The sequence below is a fragment of the Bufo gargarizans genome, chromosome 2 (assembly GCF_014858855.1).
Source record: "Bufo gargarizans isolate SCDJY-AF-19 chromosome 2, ASM1485885v1, whole genome shotgun sequence".
Lineage (NCBI taxonomy): Eukaryota > Metazoa > Chordata > Amphibia > Anura > Bufonidae > Bufo > Bufo gargarizans.
Genome location: NC_058081.1, coordinates 569,567,091 through 569,590,941, shown reverse-complemented (window position 1 = coordinate 569,590,941; position 23,851 = coordinate 569,567,091). Strand labels below are relative to the sequence as shown.

Below are 23,851 nucleotides of genomic sequence, written 5' to 3'. Positions count from 1 at the left end.
TCTAGCGGGTGCTCATGCTCTGCGTTGATGTACTTTAAGTATGGGGTACTATGTGGGAGAAAATAAATGTTTGATTGAATATCTGTGTGTCGTAGAAACATGATTATGTGTGTCCGTAATAAGTCAGAAGACAGATATTTCTTTAGACTTCATCATAAACACGCACGCTTAGCCATTCCTGCATGTTTATTTCATTTATGGGAGAGGTAAATGAGGTGCAGGAGCAACGGGCCGGAAATGTTGAAATGTGTAGTTCTTCTCATTCCCAACATATCTGCTGAGAGTCAGGAAGCCTGGTCCATACACATGATTATTGGTTGATCCCATTATACGAGAGGATTCAGACAACTTGAATCCATGTATTTCTCAAGTCCCTTGAATGTGGCTCACCAACTGTTGGCAGATCTACAAACTATTGTGCACTACATTATGGCAACCTCTGTTTCATATGTCTTATTAAAGAGGTTGTGTCACAAAACATATTCTACATTTTTGCAAACCAGCACTTGGATCTGAATACTATTGTAATTGCTATTCAATAAAATATATCTGTATAGCGGGGGAACGCTTAGTTGAGTATTTATTATTTTATTAATGAATAAAGCGCACAGTAGAAACTAGCGGAACTACTTCAAATCGCTGAAACAAGCCCAATTCAGCATTCAAGCAACATCCTCTGTGTTGCACGGCATACCAGAGACACAGGTTCAAATGAGAGCAGTAGTAAGGGAGAGAATGAATGCGGCACTCACCAAGTTGCTGAAAAAACTTCAAGGCTTTATTCCTTCATAAGCGAAGACAACAGGCAGGCAGGGGAGCGGAACATGCCCATCACTGGGGACCGGCAGTGACGGCCGTTTCACGCTGAACTAGCGCTTCATCGGACCGATATGACGTCTCTACATGCTACAAATAGGCGTCACCCCGACCATCACCATAGTGACGGCAGGACGCTCCGTGTACAAACAGAAACATGTTAAAACCATATTAAGAAAAGGACATCTGTGTACACATAGCACATCAGTACTTACAGGCACTAATATAGCCAAAAATAATGACAAGTGAGAAGACGGGCAAAGACATGGGAGTAGGAGCGCACATGGTGGAGATCCGCAGTGCCTCTCTTTTGCAGGCATAGAGGCGATGGGGCCCATTCCTAGGGGTGGTGACTGCCATCGCCTCTTGCTGCAGCGGGAGGCACGGTGGATCATAAAAACCAATGCTACTGCCCCCATGGTTTAAATGATAAAAATGACATGGCGGTGTTACTATAGCCCAGTCATTGGGATGCTTACTTGCCAACTCTGTCCTCCCACTCCTACTCCCATGTCTTTGCCCGTCTTCTCACTTGTTATTATTTTTGGCTATATTAGTGCCTGTAAGTACTGATGTGCTATGTGTACACAGATGTCCTTTTCTTAATATGGTTTTAATATGTTTCTGTTTGTACACGGAGCGTCCTGCCGTCACTATGGTGATGGTCGGGGTGACGCCTATTTGTAGCATGTAGAGACGTCATATCGGTCCGATGAAGCGCTAGTTCAGCGTGAAACGGCCGTCACTGCCGATCCCCAGTGATGGGCATGTTCCGCTCCCCTGCCTGCCTGTTGTCTTCGCTTATGAAGGAATAGAGCCTTGAAGTTTTTTCAGCAACTTCGTGAGTGCCGCATTCATTCTCTCCCTTACTACTGCTCTTATTTTTGTATTAACAGAGGGGGCACTACTAAGGGGGCATAACTACTGTGGGGGCACAATGTGGCCATAACTAGTGTGTTGGCATAACCACTGTCAGGGGGCACAATATGATCATAACTACTTGTTGGCATAACTACTGTGAAGGGGCACAATGTGGGCATAACTATGAAAAAGGGCACAATATGGGCTTCACTACAGTATTGGGGCACAATGTGGGCATAACTACAGTATTGGGGCACAATGTGGTCATTACTACTGTGAAGGGACACATAGTGGTCATTACTACTGTGAAGGGACACAATGTGGGCATAACTGGGGGCATTACCACATATTCCCCCCCCCCCTCTTCTTCAGACCGGAGGTCTGAGCATTTTCCCACATCGCACTGTGTCCTCCAGAAGATGTGGCCGTTGTCACACTTTTACCTTTATTCTGCCACACCCAAGTCAACAGAGCTCTGTTTGTCACAAACACTGACTTTCTACCTAGATACTCTCTTTCTACTCTTTCACGAGCGATGATGATGCACTCTCGCACTCTTTGTCTCTCTATTTTATCCTAACTCTCAGAGTTTTGATCTTGGTTTCTATAACTCTTTTCATAACATGTTTTTATACGATCGACAATCTCTACCTTTCTATTCTTTGGCTCCCAAAGCATGCTCATGCCCTTTCGTGGACTGCTGCAGCTCTTGGCTGAACTGTTCGCACAGTTGCTTCCAGCCATGGTCGTGTCCAGACACTTTCTCTTTTACTTTGTGGATCTCCTTTAGTAGAGCATGCTTGCCCCCGCTCGCTTCTTTTAAATGCACCTGATTCACTTCTTTCTTGACATATAGCATTTCTGATTCCAGATTTGCTAGTTCTGAAATGATCAGAAGTTCCATTTCCACGCTCTTCCTTCTCTTCAGCAGGGGTTTTCTCAGTTTTGGCGGCAGTTTCAGAGTCCTTTGCTTCTTCAGTGGCTTTTTCTACTTTGGCAGACTCTCCTTCACCCTCTTTGGGATCTGCAGCATCTGAGGATTTCTCTCACTCCAACTCATCGGCCTTAGCGTCTTCAGCCTGTGTCTCTTTGGAGTCTCCATTCACTTTGTTAGCCTTCTCATCCTTCTCGGACATAGCATCATATACCTACACTCTTAATTCCTCCTTTTCTTTCTCATCGAGGTTGGAGGCACTGGGGATATTGGGGTCCTTATCAGACCCTTCATTTTCCTCCTCTGGCATTCCCTCCAGAGGGTCACCCAGGACATTGTTCTACATTAGGGCAAACTCCAGGAGAGCCATCCCATAGCAGTAAACAGCATCTGCATACTGGTCGTCCATCTCCCCGTATTTCTTCCTCAGAAGGCTGCTGGCTTCTGGAAAAGCGTTGGCGACGGAGAGTATGTCTTTCATGACAGGTCCTGGCTACTCACTGCCATGAGTCTCTTGGCCCTTTCAACTTGTTCTGCAGAAACTTCTTCCATCTTCTCTGCCTCGGCTGGCACCGCAGCGCCACCATCTTCAGACCCATTCTCAACAGGTGCTGCACTGCTGACTTGGATTTCTTGGCCTCTTCTATCTGGCTTTTCAACTGTCTCATATGAACATTATTTTTCTCTGCCTGGTCTTTATACTGTTCAGCATTGCGCCTTTCATCTTTCAGTTGCATTAGCACATCCTTCAGCTTTTTCTCTGAGCGACGGACGTGTTTACTTATAGCCTGTCTTTCTTTTGTTTCAGTATCAAGCTGTTCCTCCAGTTGTGCAATCTTTGCTTCCAAGGCTGCAATGGATGCCTTGAATTTGGATTTAATACTTCCAGTTCTTGCAATTTTGTTTTTAACTTCTTGTTTTGTCGAATTGCTGCCGGGCATTCTCTTTCTTCTGAACATTACTATGTTCTGCATTCAGCTCAGCATTTATCTGGTCAATCTGGAGAGTAGCCTTTCTCAGTTTGTCGTTGGCCAACTCATCTCTTTCCTGTAGGGCTTGCCTTTTGGCACACTCTGCCGCGGAACGCTCCTCCTGCATATGGATCCTCTCCGCCTCCAGACTTTTAAGTTTATTTTAATTTTCTTTAGACTGACTTAACATTTCATCCCTGGATGCTCTAGTGTCTTCCAACTGTCTGATATTCCTTCATGTGCGACTGCAATTTACACAGTTGTTTGATGGCTTCTTCTCTATTTTTGTTTGCAGAGTCAATTTGTCCCACTAAGTCTTATAGATCCATCTCAACTTCTTTCTAGCTGCTACAGCCAATGAACATTGCTTCCTTTCATCTTCAAGCTCTGCTTCCATTTCTTTTACTTGTCTGCCAAGTTGTATCTTCTTGTCTTCATTCTGCTCATCACGCCCTTGCAGATCTCTCTCAAATTGTGCCCTCATAGCTTGCCGGTTAACTTCTAAGTGCAACTTTGCATCCTTTTGTGGCTTTAATTTTCTTCAACCCTGCATCCAAACTCACTAACCATAGAACACGGTGGAGACTGCTTATCTGCACCTGGTAAGTGTGGTACACCCTCTAACACGACATGTCCTCCAAGCAGGATATGTTGGCTAATTCTCAATTTTACACCAGTACAAGGGTTAGTAAGACCGCAGAGTGCACCTGTCTTTGTTTTTGTTATGTTATTTTGACTGCTTATCACATCCACACATTTGCTATCCTGTGTAGGATGTCCATTGTGGTACTTGTGGTCCGCTGCAGGCATCCTCCATTGTATGCATTTTTGCTGGGGATTGCCATTAGCAGCCGACCACAAGTGGAGGATCTGCCCCCCCCCCGGTATAGATGCGCCACTGCATATGGGGTTGAGCACTTCCTATTTTTTAATACCACGCCAATTTGTAGTTTGTATTCACCCTCTAACACGGCCACACTTTCCTACACATTTACCACATTGGGTTCCCTCAGCTCTGTGCTACCAACATGATCAATCAGCATTTCTAAATCATATACATTTTTACCAACAGGGGGAACTTCTTCCCCGAACACAGCCTGCAAAGGAAAAGGGGTATCATCATCATATATTTCACATAAGTCCACATTTTTCTTAGGCATTTCAGTTAACATGACATGTTCACTTTGCACCTTATGTGCACCATTGATTTCAATGGTCATTTCACTTAAACCAGTGTGTTCCATGTGCATCTCCCTGACACCTTCATTTAAAGTGATAGACACTAGTTCTACAGGAGTTTCGTCACTGGCTGCAGAAGTGTCTCCATTTCCCCACAACTCCCAGAACAAGGGGAAATCGTCTCGTCAGCCAGCGGATTTAAAGTCCAAATATTCATTTATTTTTGGTACCAGCACAAACATAACAGACTGAAATAAACTCCTGCCTGTCTGGGCTCTAACTAATACACTATTTTCCCTGACTCACATCTAAGCACAGCTTATACACAGGGTCTCAAGCTCCAACCCTTAGCAGATCCGCTCACCGAACACAAGTTCAGACAGGGAAGAGATCCGGCTACACAGCCTTGTGGTCCCTCAGCCCTCCTGGCTGAGACCTCCCAGAGCCTCTCTAGGCCTCTGTATCCAAGTCCTCTCTTCTCTGACTGACACACAGAGAGTTGGTTTTGCAGCGTCCCACTCGTGTACGTGGGCACTGCAAAAGCTTGTTATGTCATATGTTGTATCATGCTGTATTTTATTCTTGTGTAGAATCCCTGTTACCAGGCTGTTGGGTGCATTACACATATTCCACCACTAGATGGGGGATAGCACCACAGTATATATACCTTAGTTCAGGCCTAGTTTAGAAAGATGAATAGTAGGAGTTGAAGGAGTGAGAGTGCATTTGCTAGCTGTGGCTACTGTAAGTCAGTTAAAATGAGAAAAAGTGGATAAAAACACAAAGGATAACAGCCATTATACCAGGCTTTAAGGACCTTTGGATTCAAGGTGAAGGATCTATTAGCTTCCGGCAGTCTCACAATTAACAAGCTGGAGAACAAGGACCAGATTTAGGACTAAATACCAGTGAGTACACAACTTCCTACGATAGCCTGAGACATAACCACATATAGAGCCTGTTACTGGGATTTGCCACATCCAACCTGCATGTTCATAAGAGACTGTTTTATAACTGGATGTAAACTGTTATCAAGATCCTGGTTACAGTAAAGTTCTGAGTTGGATTCAAACCCTGCCTCATTCTTCTATCTCCATACTACAACCACTGCAATCATTTTGCACAAGCAAGGTGCTGGCGTCACGACATTACTTAAGTCAGGGGCCCAGCCGCACAAGCACCCAGAAAAGCTAATCACCATCAAGGGCACCTCGATCACCACCTGGCCGGTGCTGTTCTCCCCTTCACTGCACTGCTGGCCATGGGAGCCATCTGCTAACTGTGAGTACCCTTTCAGCCTACCGTGAACCTCACGTGTTCTCCCCTGCGTACCGGCACATTGCAGTTTTATCCCTCCTTGATTACAGCAGGCCTCACCTGCGATGACCTCAGGTAAAAGACAATACCCGTACTGGAAGGGTGTGGACTGGCAGATCCCACTACCAAACCTATTCACCAGTCCAAATAAAATCCAGCCCAGACCAAAATGTAGACAAAACTGTCTCAGCAAACTATGCTTTGGTACAACCCCTGCACCTTTCTGTATTTTAGTTATCTCACCCAGCTGAGGTATCTGGGTGGGATATTCACGCCTTCCAGCACTGTAGACATTACCACAATATGTACTTGGTGGAGTTAGCGGCATGGCTTAGTATTAAAATTAGCCCCTGCTATTGTCCCTCTTTGTGATATTTAAGAGTTGGGAGGCATGCATGTCCGTCAATCCATTCAACTCTATGGGACTGCCGGAGATAGCCGAGTAAAGCCCCATAGAGCTGTATCGAGAGGCAGAGCAAATGTATGACTGCTGCTCCATACAAATGGGGGAGCACAGGTCCCTGCCCTAGTCATAATCAGGGGCCACAGCAGTCGAACCCCCTCTGATCAGACAATTATTCCCTATCCTTGGGAAAGGGCTAAGTTGGCTTAATGGGACAACCACTTTAAGCTTGTTCTTACTTTCCTGAAACCCATAGAACCGTGAGGAACGGCTAAGATGACAGAAGGTTAGTGAGGATGTGTTTCCATGGTAATGTATAAGCCCACCATGTCCTTATAGTCTCGTCTCAGCACACTTGAAACTCTTGTATGGTTGCAGTAATTAGCCTTATCAAAACGTATTATGGTAGTATGGTGGTATTTCCAACCCAGAATAATAAGCATTTTAAGCTCTTTATGATTAGTCCAATTATAACGCAGTAGCACTACAGGGCCCGTGTACTACGCTCTACAGCACAGCTATACTTTATTCATTCCAACTTAATAAAGGAAGGATGCTGCACTGTTTTGATCCTTGTCATTTTCAGAACTGTAGAGAATAAAAAGAATTTACAACCAATCAGCGTAACATGTAGGGTGCTATTACAAGGTAGTTAGTGGCCATGGGTAGTGCTCGTCATTTACCTCTTATCGCCAGGTAAGTAGAACTGTAAAGTGGCTTAGTTCCCCATAGCAACCAATCAGATTCCACCTTTCATTTTGGACAGCTCCTTTGGAAAATGAAGGGTGAAATCTCATTGGTTGCTATGGGCAACTCAGCCAGTTCTACTTTACACCAATTTGATAAATGACCCCTTGAGGGTCCATTCACACGTCCGCAACTGTTTTGCAGTCCGCAAATTGCGGATCCGCATATGGCTGGCACTATGATAGAAATGCCTTTTCCTGTCCGTCGCTGCGGGCAAGAATAGGACATGTTCTATTTTTTTGCAGGGCCGTGGAAAGGAAGTGCGGATGCGGACAGCACAGGGTCTGATCACACAGTGCATTGCATAGGGCTGAATAGCCACAGATTATTTGGCCAAGACACACCAAATCTTCTGGGAACCACAGCAGCCTCCCAGAACCAAGCTACCAGAAAGCAGTGTCCCATGGACATCTCCTGTGTGGACTACTAGGATCAAACATAACTCTGTTGGCCAAACACACATTCAGGGATCGTTGCTGCTTCTATGTCAAAGGGTGTGACCTGTATAAAGGGGTTCTCCGTGAATAATTCAATAAAAAATGGTCGCTTGCAACCTGCCATAGACCGGTTGCTCTACTTGCAGAGTTGCCTAAAAGGGTGAGGGGCCAGGGCCACACTACGCTCTGCCACTTGCATATACTACATACTGGTTAGTTATCCTGTCAGGCTGCTCATTCATGATGGCATATCCTAGGCAGGATCACATCAATACCATCTACTATAGGGCAGTGTAGTGTGTAGTGAGGCCCTGACCCCTCATCCCTCTAGGCAGCCCTGAAAGTGGAGGAAACCAGTCCTGCTCACATTCTAGGACAGGTTGCTGGCGGCTAATTGAGATCACTCCTGGAGAACCCCTTTAAAATGTGTAACCACTTTCATTTTCTATACTGCATTAAAATGAATAACTCTCCTCTTGTTATGTCAGGTTATTCGGGTAACTGATCAGGGTGATTAAATGACCCCTGTGAATTCTCACCGTAATCAATTAATGTTTGTCTTATATAAAATCAATAGTTTTTCTGCAAACTAAATACAGGTGTCAGTGAGTGCTATATATTTTATCAATGAATGATTTTTAATGTAGGCAGGTAATATATGCCAGAAGTACTTAGTTATTATCTAGAGCGCACGTGATGTTATGTGGTTATAGTGTGAGCACTTGTGCTACACGGACTAATAAACTATTGTGCACACAAATACAGTTTCCTCTGTTCAACACTCTCGTCCAAGGAGGCATTGCTATGGGTTCGGCCAGGGACGTAGATGGGAAGCAGAGGCAATAGGGCCATGTGGCCCAGGTGCTGATTTTCGGGGAAGGGGGTGGACAAGAAGCCACTTTGCCTTAGTCAGGGTATTTAACTACAGGGTTAGGCCTCTTGCACACGACCGTATTGCTTTTTCAGTATTTTGCAGTCCGCAAAAAACAGATCCGCAAAAAATACAGATGACGTCCGTGTGCATTCCGTTTTTTGCACAACGGAACAGCTGGCCCCTGATAGAACAGTACTATCCTTGTCCGTTATGCGGACAATAATAGGACATGTTCTATCTTTGAACGGAACGGAAATATTTATTTGCAGATCCATTGAAATGAATGGTTCCAATGGTTCCATATGGTTCCATATATGATAGAGCTCATAGGGTCCCAAAGCCAAAACCTGACGTCCCTAGAGACACTCTAGCGAGGGTCCACTTTTTTCATGTGAAAGAAGCCATAATGTCTGCTGCTAGAAAGACTGGCACACTACCTTCTCCTTTCCAATCCGTGAAAATCTTTGCCGACTTATCCGCATTGACCCTAAAACAAAGGCAAGATCTCCTGCCTATAACTATCTCCCTACATAATTCCAGTATCCCGTACAGTTGGTGCTTTCCCTTGAAGCTGCTGGTACTCAGAAATGGAAGCATGCATGTGATCCGCACTCTGGAAGAGGGCAAGACGTTATGGAGGTTTTCTTTCAATATTATGCTTCCATTATAGGTGCAGTTTCTTCTTCACCGGCTTTGCGGAAGTGTTGACTCACCACTGTGTTCTGCATTCCTGGTTTCTTGCAAGGACTTCTGCCTCACCTGACCTCACACGGGTTATACCGTTCAGGTTGCTATGTTCTTGCTATTGTTATTACAATGGCTATGTTCTTTAATTCTGTTAACTTCTTTAATAGGTTTTCAGACACATTGGACCAGATTTATCATTACTCTAACAGCTCACTCCACTTTCACATATAGCTAAAGTCAGTTTTAGCTAAGTCAGATTTATGAACGGCCCTTTAAGACTGTAATAAATGTGGTTTGACGGTAGCAGTTTATCAGTCAGTAAGCAGCTTCACAAAAGTCGCACATCTTTGCAAAAAAGTTGCACGTCTTTACGAAAAAGTTGCATGTTCTATTAAAAAGTCTCATAAGATAAGCATGGTCCTCCCTGGAGTGAAATTGCGCATTTTTTTGCGACTTTTTAAATAGTCGCAATAGTAAATCTGTCTAGAGATTAATTTACATAGGAAAACACACCCACTTTCAGAAAACTGGCGAGCATAGGGCAGAGCAGAAAAAAAGTCGCAAATTTTTTATGTTAATTCTCCCAGGCAGTACCCCATCTCTATAGAGCGGAGTCATATTGCATTATGGGAATCAAGATAGTGAATGCCAGGGGGCTGAATTGTCCTCAAAAGAGGGCTTTTGTATGGAGGGAAGCCTTGTCTTTAAAAGCTGATATCCTATGCATTCAGGAATCACATCTCTTAAGTAGCGAAGCCCATTGGATTAAACACCGTCTGTTCCCTAACATTATCCACTCACATCACTCCAAAAAAGCTAGAGGTGTTTTCATTGCGATCAAAAACACTGTTTCCTTTACACCCATCTCTCATCAGGCGGCCAAAAATGGGAGGTTTATCATTATGGTTTGCTCAATCAACAAGATTGTGTACACCTTGGTTAATCTTCATGCCCCTAACATGCACCAAATATCCTTACACAAAGTAATGATACAAGTCCATTCTCTCAAACAAGGCAAATTGATCTTGTGTGGGGACTTAAATTCTGTAATAGACTCTACGAACACATCTAGGCGTTCCTCAAGCTGTTTGGCCTCCTTTATCAACTCTGAAGGCCTTATTGATCCCTGGCGTGCACAGCATAGTCTTGTAAGGGACTACATCTATTTCTCCCCGTTCCACAAATCATACTCTCGCATAGATTTATTCCTAGTGGACAAAACTACTCTCTTCCATACAATATCGACGGAAATTGGTCTCATTAGCGGCTCGGACCATGCTCCCATCACTATCACTTTAGAAGATCAATATCAGACTAACACAGCCCCTGTGTGGAGGAATAACTCTTTCCTGTTTACCCTCCCTTCTTACCAGAAAAAAATCGCACAAATACTGCAGGAATAATTTTTATTCAATGAAGGATCAGTCTCAAACCCTTTTGTAGTTTGGCAAGCACACAAGGCCTATATTCGTGGCCTACTTATCAAAATAAACCACACAGAGAGGAAAAGAAAGGAGCAGACAGCTAAAACACTATTAGAAAAAATCTCCAAACGAGAAAAGACTAATAAACAGAACCCCTCCTCCCTCACTTCAGAGGAGTTGAGACTGGAAAGGGATAAACTGAGATTGCTATTGCAGCAGAACTATGAAAAAGGTTTACTTAGACTAAGATCTACCTATTATGCGCAAGGCAATAAGGCCGGGCGACTACTAGCTAGACAACTCAAAGTCCAGCAAACTAAATCTAGGATCCCCTATATAACCCATCCTCATACCCGGGCAAAATTATTAGACCCTAGAGCTATTGTTGAACAATTTAGGCTTTTTTATATGAATCTCTACAATCTTAGGGACTCTATCACTTTGCCGGAGAATTACTCCTCCCTGGTTTCGGAGTTCCTGGCAAAGGCAGCTCTGCCTTCACTTAGGCTCAACTGGGGGCTCTGAACTCCCCCCCTACTGATTTGGAGATTCAAAAACTAATATCAGCTCGAAACTCTAGGGAAATCCCCTGGGCCTGACGGCCTATCAAATGAATACTATAAGCAGTTCCATTCTGTACTATCCCCTCACCTCTTGTTTATTTTTAAACAATGTATGTCGGGCACTCCTTTCCCAACAGACATGCTCCAGGCGTAGATTGTAACGCTCCCTAAACCTGGCGAACCCAATGATGTCCCGCAAAATTTTAGACCGATTTCCTTATTAAATTAGGACATCAAAATATTTGCGAAATTTCTCGCCAGTAGACTTTCCCCCATCCTCCCCTCGTTGATAGAGACGGACCAAACCGGCTTCATTAAAGGGCGCCTAGCTTCTGATAACATCTGAAGGGTAATGGACCTTTTTAACTGCTGAATCTCATAACTCCCCTTTACTGGCGGTAGCATTGGATTTGTTTGACCGCCTGCATTGGTCATTTGCTTTCTCTGTACTGGAGGGAATGGGGTTTCGGGGTTGCATCTTGAATGCCATATCCAGCTTATACTCTACCCCGACAGCAAAAGTCTTTGTGAATCGCGTACTCTCTAACAGCTTTCCAATAACTAATGGATCCCGTCAGGGATGCCCACTATCACCCCACCTGTTTATTTTAGCTCTAGAGCCCATAGCACAACATTTAAGACATACAGACAGGATACACAGATTTGCTGTGGTATCATCTACCCATACCATCTCATTATATGCGGATGACATTATTCTCACCATATCCAACCTAACGGAGTCCCTTGGTGTCGCATTAAAAGTTATATCTCATTTTGGGTCCTTATCCTACTACAAGGTCAATGAGTCTAAAATGCAAGCACTTCCAATTAATATCCCCTTATCCGAGGTTAGACAACTAAAAGCTCTTTATCCTCTAGATTGGCAAACTTCAGAGTTGATGTACTTGGGCATTAAACTTACCTGTCACTGTTCTCTTTTATACAAACAAAACTATGAGCCCCTCCTGTCCACCTTAGCAAGACCTTAACAGCTTTTCCATGAAGAATATATCTTGGGTTGGTAGAATAGCCTCCTTTCAGATGATGACTCTACTAAAACTAATTGATGTCTTCAGAGCCTGTCCCATTCCTATCTCAGAATCCTTCTTCTCGAGAGCACAGGCACTCCTGAATAAGTTTCTTTGGAAATCAGGTCGCCCACGGATAGCTATGAAAGACTACCATTGTGCAATTGGCCTATCATTCCTGAGAGAATGGTGGAGCGACACATCTTCTGAAAAACCTTGGGTTCAGATTAAATCAGAATCCATAACAGGGAGTTCTTTAAAAGACTACCTGGTTCAACTACTATGGAACCCCAGGTCCTCTGAAACCCACTTTACTCGCTGTCGCTTATGCAGGGTATGTGTGGCACAGATTTCCCCACTCCCATGGCGAGACAGGTTTCCTCCCGGATAAGTTGGTTTCAACCCGAGCCCTGGAAAGTGCCTCTGAGGGTCTAGACCTGTCTACTTGGCGTAGGGCGGGCATACACACCCTAGATCAGATTGTTAGGGGAGGCGTGTTGCTTTCCTTTCAGTCAATACAAGGCTATTTTCCCATCTCTCATAGGGAATTTTACAAATACTTAAAAGTGAGACATGAGTATTAGTTAGCGCCAAGCTAGTTATCACTAGGCATTGGAAGTCAGTAACACCTCCAAGCATACAGGAAGTTATACTCACTGTAAATACCACGTGTAGAAATTGTCCACATAAAGATAGTACCCCTTGCCGAATAAGGGTGACACCAAGTCCCAGACTGTCTTCCCACTGCTCCCCAGGTAGTCAGGGCAACCGACCGGCTCCAGGGTCTGATCTTTACCCACATAGACACGGAATTTGTGGGTATAGCCTGTGGCCCTTTCACAGAGCTTATACAATTTGACCCCATATCGGGCACGCTTGCTTGGAATGTATTGTTTGAAGCCAAGGTGCCCGGTAAAATGTATAAGGGACTCGTCTACGCAGATGTTTTGCTCAGGGGTACACAAATCTGCAAATTTAGTGTTAAAGTGGTCTATGAGGGGCCGAATTTTGTGGAGCCGGTCAAAAGCTGGGTGGCCTCTGGGACGAGAGGCGCTGTTGTCACTAAAGTGCAGGAAACGCAGGATGGTCTCAAATCGTGTCCTGGACATGGCAGCAGAGAACATGGGCATGTGATGAATAGGGTTCGTGGACCAATATGACCGTAATTCATGCTTTTTTGTTAGGCCCATGTTGAGGAGAAGGCCCAGAAAAGTTTTAATTTCGGAAACTTGGATGGGTTTCCACCGGAAAGACTGGGCATAAAAGCTTCCCGGGTTGGCGGCTATAAATATCGATTTGTTTCTGCCACAACTAAGTCCAACAGCTCCGCAGTCAAGAACAGCTCAAAAAACCCCAGTGCCAAACCGATCTGAGCTGTCTCAACCCGAACTCCAGACTGGGCGGTGAAAGGGGGAACTACTGGTGCGGCTGAAGTTGGGGGCTGCCAATCAGGGTTTGCCAGCACCTCAGGGACTATACGGGCCTGTCTGTCCGGTGGCTGCGACGGGGGAACTAATGCACGTGCCACCGTACCAGCTTCAACTGCCCTTCTGGTGCTCGACACTTCACCATGTTGTACAGCAGTGCTGGTACTAGGTCCAGGATGGGCTGCGCTGCTGGTGTATTCCTCACCACGTAATCCGACAGCGCCAGCCCCACTCTGCTGCCCTTGAAGCGGATCCTGCGCAACCTGTGGTCTAGCAACAGGTGGTATCAGGGACCTCAACCTCCTCGTCTGAACTTTGAGTCAGACTGCCACTGCTTTCTACAGCTTCATATTCTGACCCACTGGATTCGTCAGATGAGGGTTCCCACTCCTCATCCGACTGGGTCAGAAGCCTGTAGGCCCCTTCAGAAGAATACCTCTTATTTGCCATTTGGACTACTAAATTTAGAGGGTATTCCCTGAGACTACCCAAGAAAAAAAGCAAGCCTGTCTTACAAATGGGAGGCTAGCGAAGTACCAGAGGCCGCTGCGGTTGATAAAAAATATCAAAACTGATTTTTTTATCGCCGCAGCGCTTGTAAAGTGATTTTGCAGTGATCAAAAAATTAAAAAAATGTTGTCACTGCGGTGGGGCGGGCGTGGGCGAACGCACGTGTGGACATCCGATCAGGCCTGATCGGGCAAACACTGCGTTTTGGGTGGAGGGCGAGCTAAGGTGACACTAATACTATTATAGATCTGACTGAACAGTTCTGATCACTTACAGATAGTAAGTACAAATGCTGATTAGCGATACGCTAATCAGCGAATCAGTGACTGCGGTGCAGTGGGCTGGGCGCTAACCAACGCTAACTACCTAACAAAGGGGCCTAAACTATCCTAAACCTAACCGTCAATACCAGTGAAAAAAAAAGTGACAGTTTATACTGATCACTTTTTTCCCTTTCACTAGGTGATTGACGGGGCGATCAAGGGGTTAATTGGGGTGATGGGGGGTGATCTGGGGGCTAAGTGTAGTGTTTGGTGTACTCACTGTGAACTGTGCTCCTCTGCTGGAACCAACCGACGAAATGTACCAGCAGAGGAGCACAGAAGCCATTTAACACATTATATTTATAAATATATGGTGTTATATGGCTTGTGATTCGTTTTTTTGAAAATCACCAGCCTGCCAGCGACGATCATTGGCTGGCAGGCTGGTGACGAAATACTTCTTTAACTTTTGCCGGCCCGCAATGCAGATGCGCGGGCCGGCTCTGACCGAAATCTCGCGTCTCGCGAGATGACGCGCCGGCGCGTCCAGGAGGAATTACAGGGCTGCCGCAAAGACACATCCCTGCGTGCGGCGGTCCTAGTGGTTAATAAAACTTAATCAGAAAGCTATGTGTACCCTGAAATGACACCATTAAAAACTACAAGCCCCCATAGACTGAAAAATAGAAAGTTATAGCTCTTGGAAGGCAACGATGGAAAAAAGGAAGAAAAACACTTCAGTAAGGCCGGTCACTAAGGAGTTAAAAAAACCACCAGTAGTAAAAAATCTCCTGTGTGTCCTGAGCTTCGTATTTCCCATAGCCCTTCAGCTAACATCTGGAGGTGGAAACGCACCAGAAACCACAGGTGGCAAAAAAACGCCTCTAAAAACGTTCAAAAGTGCGATGTCATTAGAAACCCATGTGTGAACCCACCCTAAAAACTGCGGTTTCTATGACTTTTTTTTTAGTAAGCAACTAAACCACAGAACAGAATCATTGGGGCCAAACGGTCTGAAAAAATGGCCTCGCGGTTCTTTGAAAACACCCTTCACACAGGACGGTAGTTGTCAGGCTCCGTCCGAGGTTGTCAGCGCCCATTATATGACAGCACACCCGCCCGCTCTATAGAAACTACAGGTGCAAAACATTCCGAGTTCCCATCACCATAGCAACTGCAAAGCTTCGCAATCAGCACAACCTAGCCTGCTAGCTGGCTCCGCCGCTTCTGGCCCGCCTCTTGCGCATCTTTGGCTTTTTATTGGTTGCCTTTAGCATCAATCACGCAGTTGTCGGCTTCTATTGGACAGTCCCTTCTCTGACATGCCTTACTTGTAGCGGGGTTCCTTTATCAATTTAAACGACTGATTGAAGTTGCGATAGTTTGGTCGCCTTCAGTTTACATCGGTGCAGTAAGTATCTGCACGTGTCGCGACAGTGCAGGCTGAGGTGTGCGCTATCCTCCTCGTGTGTGATGTGTTTTGTGTTTGTTTCCAGGGTCCATGGCTGCTGCAGGTGCTGGAGAGGTGTACCCGACCTTGTGGGGGTTCAGCCCTGCGTTAGATCTTCAGATGCAGTGTAAGTGCGTCTTTTCCAGCGATTATGTCTGGTCGTCGCCACCCACTGAGGGGCTCATGATGTTGGGAGGGGGTTTATGTGGAGTCAGCCACATGTCCAATATGGATGTACTTCTGTCCTTTGTAGATTGCTGCTGCCCCAGCCTGTGGTGCCTGCTTTCTAGCCTGGCATGTGCCAGCTGGGCAGACCTGAAATATGCCTACATTGGTGCGTGCCCCTCTGTGGTTTTCCAGATTTGTGAAAATTAAATTTCAACAGTGTTCTATTATACCTCCTGTTAACTCCTCATGATTTCAAGATCTCTGCTTGCTTTCAGTTAATGTTAATTCCCTTGTTTGAATTGAGAAGGTGATATAAATCCGCATCCCAATCATTTTCTGACCAGATCGAGGTTTATATTATTGGGGGTATGGGCACTTGGACGCCCACCAGTCACCGGACTGAAGGGGCACACCTGCCCCACTGAAGCTTCAGGCTGAGTTATCTGAAGACTGATCCGTATTGGGCCCAGTTCACATGGAGGATTTTGCGAGGCCGCCTCTACATTCGCAGCAGTTTTACAATTGAAGGCTGCAGACCCATTTGTGGTTTAGCCCCATTAGATGTACATCCAATGCAGCAGCTGTCTTTACACCACTCCAAGAAAGGCTGTGCCCTTCCCTCTTTGCATTAGGAAAATAGCATGTCCTTTCTTGGAGTGATCACGGCTTTAAACCGCCCCCGTCGCTGCCTTCCATTAAAAACAATGGGAGGTAAATTACGCTAGTTTTCTTAGAAATCAGCACCAATATTCCAGCGTGAACAGATGGCGTGTGAATGGGGCCTTAGGCAGTGTATAGTTTGGGGACTGGATAGCGTCAAGTGCAGTCACTTTTGTGATGCAACCTTAGGCCCCTTGCAGACGAGCGTGTCCGGATGCGTCCCGGTGCATTGCGGCAAACCCGTGCGAGTAGGTATGCAATTGCCGCCAGTTTTGAGTGCGTTTTGCATGCGCGTGATAAAAAACTGAATGTGGTACCCAGACCCAAACTTCACAGAAGTTCAGGTTTGGGTTCAAGGTTGTGTAGATTGTATTATTTTCCCTTATAACATGGTTATATGGGAAAATAATAGCATTCTGAATACAGAATACATAGTACAATAGGGCTGGAGGGGTTGAAAAAAAATAATATATATTTAACTCGCCTTAATCCACTTATTTGCACAGCCGGCATCTCTTCTGTCTCCTTTTGTGAGGAATAGGACCTTTGACGTCACTACGCTCATCACATGGTCCGTCACGTGATCCATCACCATGGTAAAAGTGACATCATCAAAGGTCCTATTCCTCACAAAAGAAGACAGAAGAGATGCCAGCTGCGCGAACAAGTGGATTAAGGTGTGTAAATATAGATATATATTATATATAATAAAGAAATCGGACTGCACTCCAAAAAAGATCTTCAGTGAAAAAAGGATTTATTCACCCATGAGGTGGCACAACCAACGTTTCGGCTCACATGTGAGCCTTTCTCAAGCCAGCTCATATGTGAGCCAAAACGTCGCTTGTGCCACCTCATGGGTGAATAAATCCTTTTTTCACTGAAGATCTTTTTTGGAGTGCAGTCCGATTTCTTTATTTCTATGGGGCCTGCATTGTGTGGAAAAACGCATCAATATAGAGCATGCTGCGATTTTCACACAATGCACATGTGATGAGTGAAAATCCCCACTCATGTGCACGTCCCCATAGAAATGAATAGGTCCGGATTCAGTGCGGGTGCAATGCATTCACCTCACGCATTGCACCGGCGCGGAAATCTCGCCCGTGTGAAAGGGGCCTTAGAGTACATGCACACGTTCAGGATTCATGTACGGAGAATACGCACTGAAATCCGCAGGTGTTTGCAGGCAAATCCGTGCGCTCAATAGGTGCGGATTTAACTACGGGAATGGAGAAAATCCCGTCAGGAAAAATAAAATAAATTGACTTGCTGGGGATTTTAAAATCTGCACTGAAAAAATCGGCATTCAGAATGTCAAATTCTCATAGAATACAATGTACATGACCTACAGTGTAGATTTTCCGCACGCAATCCTGATCGTGTGCATTTAGCCTAATGGTATTCTCTATTGTGCTCAAATAAGTCATGCAGTATTTTAAAAAACAAAAAAACGTGGCATTGAAGTAAGCAGCCTGGATAACACCGCCAGACAGTTCTCGGGTAAAAGGCTAGTAGTAAATGGCGCACATGGCATTGGATGCCTATGGAGGACTGAAAGACCCTGTAGCGGTGTATTGGTACTGTATTATGATACATCCCAATGAGTGCACACAATCATGCACACAGCCGTTTGTTTCAGATACCTTCCTGGTTTATGTTGTATTTTTCTCGGCTGCCTTAGGGACAAGAATAAGATATATTCTGTAAAAACTGATGCACAAAAACACCATAGAAATGAAAATGCAGATGGCACACAGTTAGGGCTCATGCACACGGCCGTTCCGTGCCTCCATTCCGCAACGCAGCTCCAGATTGGGACTGCATCCGTGATGTGGGGAGGACACGGCTGGTGGCCGCATACTGCAGACCCGCTGTTTGCGGGCCGCAATACGGGCTACCGCCGGCCATGTGCATGAGGCCTAAAGGAAACGGCTGCGTGTCGGTCTACTGTTATACTGTTAGGGTACGTACACACAAGCCAATCCACAGCAGAATCCATGTAGATATCTTGCAGTGTGGATTTTCATTGTGGATTGTGCCCCTATGTTCTCCCCGTGTTTGTATGGGTTTCCTCCGGTTTCCCATTGGGGACAGCTTGATACTAATGTCTGTAAAGCGCTGCGGAATATGTCAGCACCATATAAGTGCCTAAAGTAAATGAATAAAGAAATAAATGTGCACGGAGAGGTGTATAATTACTGGAACAGGTTGTATGACCGCCAGACTGCTGTAATCTGCTGTGGTTGACCTTGTCCGGTTTCCCACCAGACTCTTGAATCTACAAAGTAATTGGACAAAGAATAGCTCCTGAAAGCGGCATGTTGCTGCTGTTACTTATTTGTACTCATGAAATTTAGGAAAACCCCCCGCAACTGTTCTATAGGGTCAAAAATGGAAGAAAAACCTTGGGCTAGGTTCACCTCTGTGGCGGAGATTTGTGCAGGAGCCTCTGTTAGAGATTCTGACAAAAAGAAAAAACGTAAACCACTGCACGCAGCAGCTTTAGTCTGGCACAATGCCAGTGACCATGCCAGAGGCCCGATTATAGTCAGTGGGATCAGGCGCCGGCTGTTTCTGGCATATGCTGATCGGGTGATTCCGGATTTTCCCCTCCCCCACGACAGCACCATAGAGAGAGGGATCCACCCCCAGGGACAGGAAACCTACAGAAATAAAAGGGTGGAGCCTCTCTTCCCATTCAGTGGTTTCCTGTCCCTGGAGTGGGAGACCTACAGTTTCCTTTTCAGGTCTTACCGTGGTCTTGGCTCCTAGGAGTTCCTAGAGGGCTACGGTTTCTTGCTGCCGGGGTCCATCGCTCTGCTGGGCAGGCTGTCAGGACCCTAGGATGCGGAGGTGCTCCAGGGGCCCTCCGTTTTCCTGCGGCAGGCATGCGGGTTATCTCTCAGGGAGAGCTCTGCCCCATGGGAGGCGCCTCATGTTGGCGCAATTCAGTGGCTATCCTCGGCTGGGGCTCTACCACATGACCGGGTACCGGAGCGGTGCAGCATGGCAGTAGTGCGCTTCCACGTGGGTCCGAGGCGGTGAGCGAGTGACGCACTTCCGGTGCGCGGTAGGTACAATGACGTACTTCCGGAGCGCGCCGAGTGGGGCGCACTTCCGGATTCAGGTGGAACGCACATCGGTGCTTCCGGTTCCGGGAATGAGGAGTCAGGCGCTCTCGATCCCTCAGGGTTATTTAAAGGGGAAAAGACATGCAATCCCTGAGCCTATACAGGACTGTCTGAAGCCGGACAATGTAGGAGGCTTTCAGTTGAGTGGCCTGGCTTGTGGTATAAAGGATTTTAATACTATTCTCTTGTATCCCTGAAGTGTATAGACTCCATATTTCCCCTATCAGAGATTATGGAGGAAGAGAGAGAACAAGAAGCTGCTGAGGGTGATGTGAATCCCATCCTGGTAGTTCTTTGATCTTTAGGGGGTAAGTGGTTTCTTGTCTGGGTTTTGCTTTAAGATTGCGCTTTGTGCTCTCTTTTTTCCAGCCTAAACCGAAAAGAAAGAACAAAGAATGTCCGCTCTGTGGGGCGGCTTTATCCGCTTCTTATGGGAAGAAGCTGTGTCAGACTTGTATTGAGAAAACTATATCGGAGGAGTCCCCGTCCCTATTGGATAACATCCAGTCACTCATCAAGACGGAGGTTAAGAATACCCTAAAGTCTGATAGGAAGGCAAGAGCTTCTGTGAAGGATAAAAGATCATCCCAGGTCTTCTCATCAGAAGGCAGTGATAGGTCAGCGGGGTCGTCCTCGTCTGGTTCTTCCTCGGAAGATGAGTCCATGTCCAGCACCTTTTTTCCTCCTGAGGACACAGATAAATTACTAAGTCATTAGATCCACCATGAACATTGAAGATATCAACGAGGATAAATCCGTAGCTGATTCCTTGTTTGAAGGGTTACAGGAGAAGAAGGGTCGCTGTTTTCCTGTTCACGCCAGCATCATGTCCCTAATTCAGAGGGAATGGAAAAAGCCAGGCAAGAGGGTGTTTGCCTCTAGGGCCTTCAAACGCAAATACCCATTTGAAGAAGTAGCTTCCTCCTCCTGGGGGAAGGCCCCTAAAACTGATGTAGCTATCTCTAAAGCATCAAAAAGGTCCTCGCTCCCCTTTGAGGATACAGGGATGCTTAAGGAACCCCTAGATAAGAAAGCTGAGACCTTTTCTTAAGGGTGCCTGGGAGGCCTCTACATTAGCCTTTTGCCCAGCTATAGCTGCCACGGTCACGGCTAGGACCTTATCTTTCTGGTTGCAACAGCTGGGGGGGCAATTAAAAGATAGAACCCCTAGGGATCAGATCTTGTCTTCCTTGCCAACCCTACAAAAAGCGGCCGATTTCCTGACAGACGCATCAGTTGATTCTATTAAGTTCAGTGCTCAGTCTGCTTCTCTTACCAATTCTGCACAGAGGGCCCTTTGGTTGAAGAGTTGGAGTGGGGGGGGGATTTGTCTTCTAAACAAAGATTATGCAATATCCCCTGCCAGGGAGAATTTTTGTTTGGGCCTGAGCTAGACGACCTTTTAGAAAAGGCAGCGGATAAAAAGAAAAGATTTCCGGCCCCTGGCCCTGCTTCAGGTTTTGGTCCCAGAAATAAGCAGTCCTTTCGGCCCTTCAGAGGTAATACCAGTAGGAGGTCTGGCCGAGATAGAGACCAGAGGTTTAGATCCAGGAATCCGGGGGGGAAAGGCTTCTTATTTGGAGGCTCCTCCTCTACTAGCAAAAAACAGACCCCACAATGACGCCAGGTGGGAGGAAGACTAAAATTTTTCCAGGCCTCTTGGGAAAAGGTTGCAGGTCCTTGGGTCTTGGACATAATCCGATCAGGTCTAAAACCAGATTTCATCTCTTTGCCTCCACAAAGATTTATTATTACAAAAAGTATTTGTGTAAGAGGTTCCTTTCCTGTAATAAAAGAAGTTTTGGATCTTATCAGGAAAAATGTCTTAATTCCCGTGCCGCAAGAGGAACTGTCCGAAGGTTTCTTCTCCCACCTGTTTCTAGTTCCAAAACCAGACGGCACTTTCAGGACTATCATCAATCTCAGGGATTTGAACAAATTTCTGGTCTTCAGGAAATTCAAGATGGAGACAATGAGGAATACGATTCAGCTCCTTTTTCCTCATTGTTTCATGGCAGTATTAGATTTAAAGGACGCTTATTTTCACATACCGATGCACCAGAGGTTTCAGAAGTTCCTGAGAGTGGCGATTCAGATGGAAGGTCAGATCAGACAATATCAGTTCCAGGCGTTGCCCTTTGGCCTGTCCATGGCACCAAGGATTTTTACGAAGGTAGTGGCAGAGATGGTGTCGTTCATGAGGATAAAAAACATTTTAATAGTCCCATATCTAGACGACTTTCTAGTCATTGCGGATTCATTACGGGTCTGCCAACAGAATGTCCAATATATCATTCAGACCTTCCAGGATTTGGGATGGATAGTAAATTACAAAAAATCCAGATTGAAACCGCAGAAGGTGCAGAAATTCCTGGGCCTAGTGTTGAACTCCGAGACTCAAAGAACATATCTCCCAGAGGAAAAAATCGCAAAGGTCTGGAGTCAAATAGAATCCCTCTCTTCCACCTCCCTGACTCTTCGGAAGGCTATGTCGGTACTGGGCTCTCTGAATTCCTGCATCCCGGCGGTAGAATGGGCTCAGCTTCACTCCCGACAGTTACAGTCGGAAGTTTTGACAGCCTTCAAAAGTCATGGGGGAAAACTAGATGTCAGAGTAAGAATTTCAGGCTCAACCAGGAAGAGCTTATCCTGGTGGCTGGTCAGAGACAATCTGATTCAGGGAATTCCATGGTCCTACCCGGATCCCATTGTCCTGACCACAGATGCAAGCCCCTGGGGGTGGGGGGCTCATGTGCTGGGATACAACTTCCAAGGTCTATGGTCCCCAGCTCAGAAGGGCTTCTCCTCCAACCGGAAAGAGTTAGTGGCAGTCAGACTGGCGGTGAAAGCTTCCTTAGCCCTTCTTGGCACAGGTCATGTAAGAATTCTGTCAATCAGACGACAGTAGCATATGTAAATCACCAGGGGGGGACAAGGTCGGTATCCCTACGGTGGGAAGCTGGGAGATTGCTAACATTGTTGGAGAGACAGGTCAGTCACGTTTCGGCTCTCCACATAAAAGGGAAAGAGAATATTCAGGTGGATTTTCTCAGCAGATACCCATTAAGACAGGGGGAATGGTCCCTCAACGCCTCAATATTTTCCAGGATCTGCAGGGCGTGGGGTATTCCAACTATAGATCTTTTCAGTACGGGCCTGAACAAGAAAGTAGAAATCTTTTTGTTCTCTGAATCCAAGGGAATCCCCCTATGGGGTGGATGCGTTTCTTCTGAAGTGGAACTTCCCTCTGGCATATGCTTTTCCCCCCTTCCAGTTTATCCCAGCAGTTCTAAAAAAGATCAGGGTAGACAAAGCGAGGGTCATCCTGATTGCCCCCTTTTGGCCCAAGAGAGCATGGTTCACGCTGCTTCGAACCATGTCTATTTCGGACCCCTGGATCCTACCAGATCTACCGGATCTACTGTCCCAGGGTCCGGTCTTCCATCCAGCAGCAGCTGGTCTCCATCTGACTGCATGGAATTTGAGCGGAGCCTATTAGTTAAGAGGTTTTACTCAGGAACTTATCACGACCTTACAAAAAAGTAGAAAACCAGTTACGGTTTCTATCTATGTGAGAACTTGGAAGAAGTTTATGGAGTTCAGTAAACTCAACCCTAAGTGTTTGCCAGAATGTGTCCCTATTTCCCAGGTCCTGGAATTTTTGCAGAAAGGTCTTTCCTTGGGTCTCGCTAAAAGTACACTTAAAGTGCAGGTCTCTGCTTTATCTGCCCTTTTTGAGCAAAATTTTGCCATGAATCCATGGATTGTTAGGTTTTTCAGGGCGGTAGATAGGATGACACCAGTCTCTTCCCCTAGGGTGCCCCCGTGGGACCTCAATTTAGTTCTTAATTCCCTTACCAAGGCACCTTTCGAACCCATTGATTCCATAGGTATCAAGTTTCTCACTCTTAAGCTAGTATTGTTAGTGGCCCTTACTACAGCTAGAAGGATCAGCGAGCTGCAGGCCATTTCCATCAACCCCCCCCTTTTACGGTAAT

General features: G+C 45.9%; 1 protein-coding gene and 1 pseudogene across 1 annotated transcript in view; one reads left to right on the top strand and one right to left on the bottom strand.

The window, feature by feature from the left end:
* Positions 1-3,108: 3,108 nt before the first annotated feature.
* LOC122926156 overlaps positions 3,109-23,851 on the bottom strand; it is a 354,925-nt pseudogene continuing 334,182 nt past the window's right edge.
* DNAAF3 (dynein axonemal assembly factor 3) overlaps positions 15,786-23,851 on the top strand; it is a 53,712-nt gene continuing 45,646 nt past the window's right edge. The window contains exons 1-2 of the mRNA XM_044281705.1: positions 15,786-15,852; positions 15,938-16,018. Of these exons, the coding sequence (XP_044137640.1) occupies positions 15,943-16,018 (76 nt within the window). The 5' untranslated portion in view covers positions 15,786-15,852; positions 15,938-15,942. The remainder of the gene's footprint in view (positions 15,853-15,937; positions 16,019-23,851) is intronic.